The sequence below is a fragment of the Syngnathoides biaculeatus genome, chromosome 5, assembly GCF_019802595.1.
Source record: "Syngnathoides biaculeatus isolate LvHL_M chromosome 5, ASM1980259v1, whole genome shotgun sequence".
Classification (NCBI taxonomy): domain Eukaryota; kingdom Metazoa; phylum Chordata; class Actinopteri; order Syngnathiformes; family Syngnathidae; genus Syngnathoides; species Syngnathoides biaculeatus.
The window spans coordinates 7734707-7745553 of record NC_084644.1 but is presented as its reverse complement, the minus strand read 5'-3'; the positions used below and the strand labels follow the sequence as shown (position 1 = coordinate 7745553).

General features: G+C 41.3%; 1 protein-coding gene across 1 annotated transcript; it reads right to left on the bottom strand.

The window, feature by feature from the left end:
• Positions 1-2280: 2280 nt before the first annotated feature.
• On the bottom strand, positions 2281-10583 carry rab11al (RAB11a, member RAS oncogene family, like). The gene is made up of 5 exons (XM_061819355.1): positions 10247-10583; positions 7037-7232; positions 6553-6746; positions 6300-6380; positions 2281-3907 (listed from the first exon to the last, which is right to left on the bottom strand). The coding sequence occupies exons 1-5, from the start codon at positions 10284-10286 to the stop codon at positions 3768-3770; spliced, it is 651 nt and encodes a 216-aa protein (XP_061675339.1). The 5' UTR covers positions 10287-10583; the 3' UTR covers positions 2281-3767.
• Between the last annotated feature and the right edge of the window lie 264 nt (positions 10584-10847).

The following is a 10847-nucleotide window of genomic DNA, read 5'->3' as shown; positions in this document are numbered from 1 at the left end:
ATATCCCAGGCCTTTGAGTTTGATTTTCAGTCAAACAACAAAGGAAATTAGCCTCCTGTTCCAATACTTTTGGGTGGCGAGCGGACAGTATTTTTTATTTACCGCACAAACAAATTGACTTGAAGTTTTATTTATTGGTCAAAACTTGACAAATTTTCCTGCTGCGCGTGACGGGACCAAAGGCGAAAACTCACAATCTTCCTCTGAAGACGGCCGACAGTTTGTCTCTTGGTAGTGTTTCTCCGATATTTGCAGCACAAGTAGTGTGTGTGTGTGCGTGTGTATGCGTGTTTCATGCCGGTTTAATAGTTGTGGTATTGCGTTAGTTTAAGGGCCAGCGTCATCGGGCTGGCGTTAGTTTCTGGTTTCTCTGTGAATGGTGAAAAGCAGGTCGCCCCCCCCCCACCCCACCCCCCTCACGCACACGTGTGTGTGGCGCTCTGTGGCTGACCGTCAACTTTTTTGATGGATGGGAACAAAAATGACAAAAGAAATATACGCGAAAAACAGAAAAAAAAATCTTTTGAAGTTTGTTACAGTGTGCCGTGCCCTCGACGAGGCACGCGATATTGCAGGTTCATTTCTTATAGCACACGTTTTTTTTGGGTGAATTACATTTTTCGGATGACATTTTTATGATTAATTATTATTATTAATGTATCTGCTCCATGTTAGTTCTGGTTCTTTGTTATTTTTCCAAGATACAAGATGTATTGTAAATGTTTCTAATAAAAAGAACAAAATGAAAATGATCAGTGGAGGAGATGAGTCGTACTTTAGTTTTGGAAGATTTTAATTGGAGTAATTATTGGAAAATGAAAGAAATAAAAATGAATAACCTTTTCCATAACATTTGATAGTTCAAATTAAACACTTAACACAAGATTGGAATATTTATACTTAAATAGAATCACAATATTTTTTTTTTCCTAAAGGATTTTATTTTTACTTGGGTTATCTTGAAAAAGAAAAAAAAAAAAAAGTTGGTACATACTTTTTCATGGCACCATATAAAATAAAAACCCGAGAAGGCCAAGACTGACAGCAGTTTGACAGAATTTTGACCCACAGAATATTGAGCTCTTGCCCATTTGCGGTTCACGTTCGCGGCCCCTCATATTGGTGGATTTTGATTGCCAAGTTGTTGCTTTTTTTTCTTCTTTAATTTACCGTATTTTTACGTTTGAAAAGGTATGAAATTCTCTTCTAAATAGACGGTGCCTATGGGAGTAAATCCTGCCACCGGGATTTGAATTTGAAATTCCACAGAAAACAGGATTTGAATTTGAAATGTAAAGTGATCACATTTTCAACAACTGTATTTCAGTGTAACTTTTCAATGTTAAAAATTCAACTGGCTACAATTCGCTGTCTGAATTTCACCGTCTGTGCCACCGGGCAGGGTTACTTCAGGTCAGAATTGAACACCCAGCCAATCGCGGTTACGCTTTCTTAGTCATGTGACGTCACATACGAAGAAAGCCTAAAACCAGCCATCACACGTTTAATACAGTCCCAACTGTGAAACATGAAGGTTTGTGTCGATGACACACTCATTATGAATCCACGACCCACCAGTTCAAAATCACTGCTATACATTTTTTTTTCAGCTGCACGTACAGATAATTACAATTGAAGGAATGGTGAATGCAACCAAGTAGAGGGACATACTGGACCAAAACCTTCTCCAGAGTGCTCAAGACTTCAAACTGGGCAGCAGGTTTACCCGCAAGACAATGACCCTAACCACACAGCCAATATAACAAAGGAGAGGCTTCAGAACAACTCTGTGAGTGTTCTTGAATGGCCCAGCCAGAGAACTGACTTAAACCCAATTAAGCATCTCTGGAGAGACCTGGAAATGGCTGTAGACCAACATTAACCCTTCAACCTGACAGAACTGAAGACGGTCTGCGAGGAGGAATGGCGGAATGGCAGAGGATCCCTAAATCCAGGTGTGAAAAACCAGTTATATCATTTCCAAAATGTATTAGCGTCAGTGAGTCTTTTACTAAGTACTGCCCAAAGGGTCTGAATCAGGAGTGTATACTGTATATATTTTTTAAACCCGTCCCTGCCCAATTCGACACAAAATAAGATCGGGGTTAAAATTATGTCAACTCATCTCAGCGATCAAAATGATAGTCAATCAGGTGTAATTTGACTAAGTTTAATTGAATAACTACAAAGTTATTAGTCCCTAGAGGATGAAAATTCATTCAATCACACCGAATGAAAGAATATGATTTATCTAAAAGCTTGTCAAAAATACATGAGAGCTCTATTACAAATCATCTTTATTTGCATATGCAGTCCAATATACATTGGATTACCTGTTTCCTTTTCTTTAAAAAAAAAAACAAAACAAACAAAACTATCCTACACCACTCAGTTTAAAGACCTGTGAAGGCCAAACAGCACACGCACCCAAACATTGGCAATTGTGTGCAATTAAAATCAAGCCCTTACTAACATGATAAAATCCTGTCTTCCTTTATTTCAACTAATAATAAACAAAAATCCCTCCTGCGTAAAATACAAACGAGCGAGAGGGGTGACCTCTGCAAGGCAAAAACAAAACAAAAAAAACGTCCCGGTTCAGTTAAGACAAAGCAGTAGAACTGTCTCTATTATTTACATTAAAATAAGCCTTGGAGGGGGACAGGAGGGAGAGCATCCTTTAACAGGACTCTCTGAAGACACCCACAACCCCAAGAACAAGATCTGACGTTTGAATGTCAGAAAAACACCTCACACCCCTCTCGGAGAAGCAGAGGTCTTCGCTAACAAGAAACGAGGATTTAAAGCAATGCAAATAAAAGGATCAAATCTAGTGTTGAATAAATATTTTGAGGTCGGTGAAACGTTTCCATTTTGGGGGAATCGGCCAAAGTCTTTGGGAACATTCTATTGACAGGAAATTCATGATATTGGCTGGTGGACGATCAATCTAGTAACTGGATATCAAATATTTTGAAAGAGCAGGGATTGTTCCAACTTCCCGTGCGCCAAACTTGTCTTAATCTCACCTCCGTTTAACCCTCCTCACTCATTCTAAAAGACATTAAAAAAAAAATACTACGTTGAGTGGCTTAATCGACTATAAATATGTAAATGGTGTGTAACCGGCTGATATAAACAGCGGTTGCAAAATTACTGGAATTTTCCATGGCAATAAATCAGGAATGGACAAGCCTGACTAAAACATTTACCGTGCATTTTGTACAAATATATTGGTACCCTGACTAACGTGTCCCATCTTCCAAGGTTTTTGTTCTTTTCCAAGACAAAATATGATTTGCTACAGCAATGATTTATAATTTTTTTTTAAAAAAGGGAGGGGGCAATTATGGTAGTGTAATGGCCTCAAGACTCCCAAGGACATACTTTATATAGATGTAGTCTCATGACAAAACAAATTATTTACATGATACCTTTCCATTAAATTACCCTCCATTTTCTATCAATGCCATGGAAAATCTCATTGAATTGCCCAAGGAAACTCTAGAAATTTTGCAACCCTTGATATAGCCTATACGACGTTTTTGGGGGATTTTTTTTCTACTTTTGTAATAGGTCAAATTGACAGAGGAACATTGTCGCTGTCCCTGAGAAACCAACGCAATAGGAGGGTTAAACATTTGTATGTCCGCTCCCTCTCTACAATAGTGTTGGTGGAGAACCAAACTGGTTACCTCTCTCCACTTCTTCCAGCGGTCGTCCCACCCCGTCCGTCCACTCTCAGCGTCTAACTGTCTCTTGGCGGCTCAGTTGTTCTGGCAGCACATGCCCTTGTTAGATGCGTTCTGGGTGGGCTCCACCGTGATGGGCACGACATTGGAGGCGGGCGAAAAGTCGGAGTCGCTCCGTCCCGACATCTGCCGCTGCGACACGATGTTGTAGATGGCTGTGTCGGAAGAGAGGGAGAAAGAGGAGTTACGTACGCAACGGCCACAAAAACTTGGTGGCATCTTTTCCTTCCTGAGTTTCTCCTATTTCTTTCTTTCACCGAGAGGCGATATTTATTCACGCGTTATCGTTCATTCTTTCAATCTAGTCTCCTTTCACATAAACCTACTTAACTGCCTTCCTCCCTTTATTCCGTTTTTGATGGGAAACTTTTTTTTCTTCCCTGCCTCTTTCATTCTTTTCCACAGACTGACTTTATATTCTTACATCGATCTTTCCTTTGCTTATACCCGCTTTACTGTCATCCTTTTGTTTTTACCCTGCTGCCTTCCCTGCCTTCAGAACCGCTTTTTTTTCCTGGCACCTTTTTTCTAATGCTGTCCTGTATTTCTTCACCCTCTCTCCTTTCTTCCCATCAGACCTGCTGCTTATTCACGGATCATTACATCCTTCCTTCCTCAATCCTTAGTTTCTACCTTGCTTTCCCTCAGATACGTCTGCCTCACATTTCTGTGGACCGGGGTTCAAATCCCGGCCGCTCCTGTGTGAGGTTTTCTAAATTTCTGTCAGTGCGACTGAATGCAAATGGCTGTGCGTGTCTAAGTGCCCTGTGATCGCCTGGCAAACAGTTTAGGGTGTACCCTGCCTCCTACCCGAAGACAGCCGGCATTGGCTCCAGCACTCCCGCCCCCCTTGTGAGGATAAGCGGCACAGAAAATGAACGGATGGAATTGCATATTCTTAATACTTACGAAAAACAAATCTATGACTACAATGCTGTTTTTAGTAAGACATTCATTTTCTGCATATAGTTTGCATAAAACAGATTTTGGTTGCATTTTATTTAGAGTAACACCATTGGAAACTACCATCAGTGACATGTAACACTTGTACGCGTGTTTCCTGAGAAAAGTCAGCATTTTTACGCATCACAGATAACCATATATTGTGTTTTTTTTTTTAACGGTTGACTAGAGAGTTGGTGCATTTCATAAGGATGTACCACTATATGCCACATAAAAGTGGCAAATTGAGGTATTCAATTTCACTGAAAGTCTCTGTTGGAAAGATGGAATAAGCCAAATGGTTACCTGCATCTACCAGGTAGTATCTGAAAGGATCGTTTTTAAACAGTTTCGCATTGGCAGAGGTCTTTGTCAAGGCCAAATGTTTACTTATGTGTCCTCCCTAGATATGCAAGTAGGTGCACAGGTAAAACGAATTACCCCATATAATATAGGTGACTATGCATAATATAAAAGTTGTGGGTCAAATTCATTTTTCACTTGTTGTAGTCATGTAAATCCTTTTAAGAAGAATGCAAGAATCCAATCAGCAACCAAAAAGGCTAACTGTGAAATCAAGGAAGTTTGCTCTTAACTCATATGTCCGTCATTATTTTTTCCCCTACATTTGGGCCAAGACAGAGGTCTGGTCATGAAAGTTTTGTCGCAGCTCTTATTAGAATGTGCAGGTTTACCCCCCATTTCCCACCCTCCGCTACATACACATCATCACAGTGAGCTCATTAATAATGTTAATTGCTACAGGGATTCGATGGCGATTCCCAAGAGACGACACTGGATGCTGTAATAGTGAAATAGAAGTTGAGGTATCACAAAGCTCTTAATGGGAGGTGGTGTAACCTTTCAGAATGAAGCGACTCAAGGCGGTCGATTTTAGACACTGGGAGGTCATTAAGTCAATCCCAGTTCAGTTCATTGTCATATTTATCCACTGATGTGAACGTATACAAAGCAGGTGCAGGAAACAGAGTGAGAGGTGCTTTGAGGCAGCCTCAGTGCACCCACTCGTTACATGAATGTTTGCTGCCATCTACAGGCGGAGGATAGCTGGTGTCTGACATGGAATTTTGATCGCTATTGAAGAAAAAACAAAACAAAACAACAAAAAAACGCATCACCCTTTTGTCTCTGGTACAGTGATTCCCAACCCTGATGGTGTCAACAGGGGCCCCAGGGAAACTTATCCAAATTCATTTAAGTCATCCTACTCAGTGATGGTGTCGATATGTGCCCCAGTTCAGGGTGTAGTTTGCGTTTCGCCCAAAGTTCGCTGGTAAAAGCTCCAGCACTCCCATGAACCTTATGAGGATAAACAAGTTGGAAAATGGAATAGTCCAAAAAGTACCATGACCTAAGAGCTCTCTGTGATTCATGGGATGGTAGAGAGAATAAATCTTATTTAAAAAAAAAAAAAATGCTTCAAGGAGCTTAATGCCACTCAGTACCCAGATATACATAATGACCATAAAACTCATGCTTGCCAATGCTGATGAAAGGCTAGTCGAGGTCCTCACAAAAAAGCAATTCGTGTACAAATGCATTTCCAAGTGCTTACAAAAAAAAATGTAACAAACTAGAAGTTACCTGTGAGAATAGTTTGAAAGGCAAGCTCCACATTAGAAGAGTCTAAGGCTGACGTCTCCAGGAAAGACAGGCCGTGTTTTTCTGTACAGAAAACAGACATGAACTCAAATATGCCACAATATTTTAAATATTTCCAGTGTTACAATAGTGATGGGAACTCTGTACTTTGCCCGCCAACTCCACACACAAAAAAAAAAAAAAAAAAAATTTGACCTGTTGGAGATTTTTTTTTTTTTTTTTTTTTAAAAGATACCTGCAAAGGCCCGGGCCTCGTCTGTGGGAACAGCCCTCAGGTGGCGCAGGTCGCTTTTGTTGCCCACCAGCATGATGACAATGTTGCTGTCTGCGTGGTCCTGCAGCTCCTTTAGCCAGCGTTCGGCGTTCTCATACGTCAGGTGCTTGGCGATGTCGTAGACCAGCAGGGCTCCCACCGCCCCTCGGTAGTACCTACGAATTTCAGGACAACTATACAGTGTTGCCCAACTATGTAGACGTTCACCTACTACAGCCTCACTATATCGCTTTTTTTTCCCCTGTCTGTCACAAAAATCCCTGCACTATATTTATTTTGGGGGGGTTATGCTTAAAAAAAAAAAAAAAAAAAAAAAAAAAAGAGGTCTCTGTATCACAGATTATCATCTATTGCTGGTGGGTTTAAAACGTGTCCCCTGTGATAAACTGAGGTTCACTGTAGGCGATTCATGTGATTATACATCAAATATGAGACTTGCACTCACGCAGAAGTGATGGCCCGGTATCGTTCCTGTCCCGCCGTGTCCCAGATCTGCGCCTTAATGGTTTTGCCCTCCACTTGAATGCTACGTGTGGCAAACTCCACGCCAATGGTGCTTTTGCTCTCCAGATTAAACTCATTGCGAGTGAAGCGGGACAGCAAGTTGCTCTTCCCGACGCCCGAGTCACCAATCAGCACCACTGATAGGGGGAAAAGTGACGAAAACTAGTGTTAGGATCAGGATCAAACTAGACATCACTCTTCAAACAGTGACCCATATAGTGAGTTGGACATTTTTTAGTTCTCTTTGAATGTGTAGTGAATATACAACATTATAGTGCCCTTAATGCAGGGGTGCTCAATGCGTCAATCGCGATGGCATGCCGAGAAAAAAAAAAAAAAAAAAAAAAGCCTAACCCTACTGTGAGCTTTACCAGGTGCACCACCATGCCGCCTATTCAGTAACATTTTAGTTTAAATCAAGCAACGGCTCATAACTCGAAAAACCTTAGTGGTGTACTCCTAAGTTAGGGTACTACTACATTATGTTCCCTACTGCTATGAATGCAAGCAATCTTTTTTTATTACATAGTATCGGAAGACATTCTTAAATGTTCAATAATGGATCGTGATTTAATTCAGTGTTACCAAGTTCCTCATATTCTGATTTTGGTCAAGTGAGTCAGCCTGACGCCATCCCGCCGTTATGAAATAGGAAGTTTAATGCTACGGCTTGCAGCAACTACATTGACAAACATAGCGAGTGGTATTTCAACACCGCTGAAATGTGTTAGTCAGACCAAATATGACATTACAAGACATGGGCTTCCAGCTTTATCTCGAAAAGTTATCAACACTTATACTGAATGTTGGGCGGAGGACAACAATCGCTGGGTAATAATTCAGACAGGCGCTAAAATGTCACCGTTACACACCCAATCACGATCACATTGTTGATGTGCCAAAAGACGGACTTTCTTGACTCCGCTTATATCGAATCATCAATACTCACACCCACTTATTATTCACGGCAGCACGACATAAGACTGTGGCTGCTCACATGAGCTATGGAGCTAATTCTGGAGAGGATGAACCTGTTAGGTCAGATTAGATCACTTACTGCCAATGGAATCTCCAACATTTTTTTTAAATTTAAATGATTAGGCGGCTTACATCAGTTCTTAGTACGACAAATAAAAGTGTCAAATATTAGCTTTTTGTTACAAGCTAGAGAGCTTTTTATCGTTACTATATTCATTTTTCTATTACAGGCATTTCGCTATAAATGAACAAACTAAACTGATAGATTGTTAATGTGTTGCAGATAGATCACAAGATGGACCTTCCAAGGTTCTAGGATTGATTCATGTGGGACACTGTCAGGATGTAGTCTGCCTTCCATCATAAATGGCATGTTATTGTCATTAAGAGGCATAGTGAAATATGCTTTTAATGCAAACCAAAAAAATCTGGTACTTCAATTTAGGATTTTTTTTTTCAAGTCCAAGTTGATTTGTGGCAATAAAATTAAAGAAGACAGCAAAGAAGCCTTGGGTTGGACAGCTGCGGATGACTCGATGCTGAATATGCGCAAACGGGTCGTAAGTGTGACTCAGTGTGGCACTCGCTCGGTGGGTATTGCAGCAAACGGCGAGGTTGCAAAAAAAAAAAAAAAAAAAAAGGAACACAAGGAGCGGCGGAAAAAGTTCAAAAGCAATAAAACCCAAGGCACCTGACTGACATCTGCACTTTGTCACCATTTGTCATAATTCCCCCCCCTCCTCCTTTGATACCAGTTGGCCTGGAAGCAAATCTCATCTTCTCTTTGGTCTGTAACAAAGCTTTTGTTTAGCTCTATGCGAAAACACACACACATACATACAACAAACACACAGACTTCATGCAGGTATTTCCAGTTTGACAACGCCGGCCTGTTTCAGGCTGGAAAGGTTCCTCTTGCTCACTTCACGGTACAACTATGACTATTTGCACCGGCCCAAGCTAGCCTGTTCCTTTTAACAACTTTTTTTTGGTGTGGGAAGGCTAGTAGCAGCAGTTTCCGTGATAGTCTATGAAGAAAAGGCATCAAAAAGTCAATTATTTTCCTTATCTTGGAGAGCACATTCAGCACATTCTCCATGATTCCAGTGAGTTAGATGAGAGCGGGGGCAAAAGTTAAGATTGTGCTGTGTGTCACGGTGATAGTATGACCTCCCTGGCCGTTAGTTAGAAGCAAAAGAGCTACCATTCAAAAGTTAGGAGTCCCCTTTTTTTTTTTTTTTTTTTTTTAAGCACTGCATTTTTTTTCATCATCAGCAATGTCTCCAGCTCTGATCCCCAACTCATTAGCTGTATGAGATGATCAGATATGCTACAGGAAATTGTCTAAATTCAGTTGATTTGACCCAAAATGATCATCAACTGCAAATTTATTCAATATATTGAATAGTAAAAAGTTGTAAGAAAAAAATGACAGCTGGAAGAGAGATATTTAAAGAATCAATATAATATTGATTTACCAACATCAGCAAGGTATAGAGACAGGCAGCACAGTCCAATCATCTTCGACTAGATGACTATAAGACATATGTATACGGTATATCTGCATACACTAGTGCTTTAAAAAAAAGAAAAGAATATGTTACGTATTTCTGGTTAATGGTATTTTTACTATAGGGGAAAACAATGTCTTAAAAAAGACACTTTTAAGAAACCCAGAACAATTATAATGCCCCAAAACCTTTTGAACGGTAGTGTATATGCAATTTAATCTTTAATAAAATCCTCACAGACTTTATCATCACTTTTATGCAATTTAATCTTTAATAAAATCTTCAGAGACTTTTATCATCACTTTTGGAAGGACAACTGTCACATGATCTTCGCATCAAGTCCAGTAAATAGACGGCCCCTATTTATTTCAGGGCGTCGGTGCGACTGTCACCAACGTCCGAAGATGACGGCTACGTCGCCGGTCCGAACAAGATGATTCCTCGCCGCACCAGACGCCGGCTGGCATAGCTTCACAAAGTGAGGTAATGGTGGAAGTAAAATGGCCCAGGGACAAGTCAAGCCCTTACCTGTCGAGCAGCAGGTGCCGTCGCCCTAATAGATGTTAATGTCGTCAGGGAAGACGAGTTGAGCGTCACCCGAGCGCAGGTAAGCTAAATGTAGCTAGAAGGAAGGGTCAAGGGGGGGAAATAAAGCGACTCACCTTTGAAGAGATAATCATATTCATCTTCCCGGCCCGTCATAGTTTCTCCTCACTCAACGCGCTCGAGTTCCTCCGAGTCGAGCGAACTTCTCTGTGAAACGAGACGGTGACGACAGCGGCAGTTGGCGAACGTTAAGTCAGCGCGTCGTCAGCGGTGAAGTAGTCGTCGTCTTCTCTTCCTCCGCAGTAAAAAAAAAAAAAAAAAAAAAAAAAAGAAAGAAAGAAAAAGCAAACGCGTGAAGCAAAGTTTGGCGTCGTCTTCCTCGTCCGGTCTCGGCTTTCTTGACATTCGTTGTCAGTCACCGAACCCCCCGAGCGGCGGCAGCGGGAGCAGCACGTCACCGGTTCGTTACGCCTTCGCTCGACTCCCATTGGTCGGGGGGGCAGCCGACGTTTCACGTGCTCAGATGTAATTGGCCCGCCGGGTTGTCACTCGTTGTTTTGTTTTCCGGTGGATGACGTAGGCGGATAGGCGGGTCTGAGCCTCCCTCCAACAGGTGATCCAACTCCAACACGGCAGCGCAAAGTCAGCTCACAATAAAAATTTTGAGGACATTCGTGTCCAGATGAAACTGAAACCAGAATCCGGTGAGGGCGGCAC

Bases quoted from the DNA above. Each gene is read 5' to 3' on its own strand.
- rab11al (XM_061819355.1), bottom strand. From the start codon at position 10,286: ATGACGGGCCGGGAAGATGAATATGATTATCTCTTCAAAG. The intron at 6,747-7,036 runs GTGAGTGCAAGT...TGAAATTCGTAG, and splicing joins TACCGGGCCATCACTTCTGC to GTACTACCGAGGGGCGGTGG. The intron at 6,381-6,552 runs GTATCTTTTAAA...TTTTCTGTACAG, and splicing joins CGAGGCCCGGGCCTTTGCAG to AAAAACACGGCCTGTCTTTC.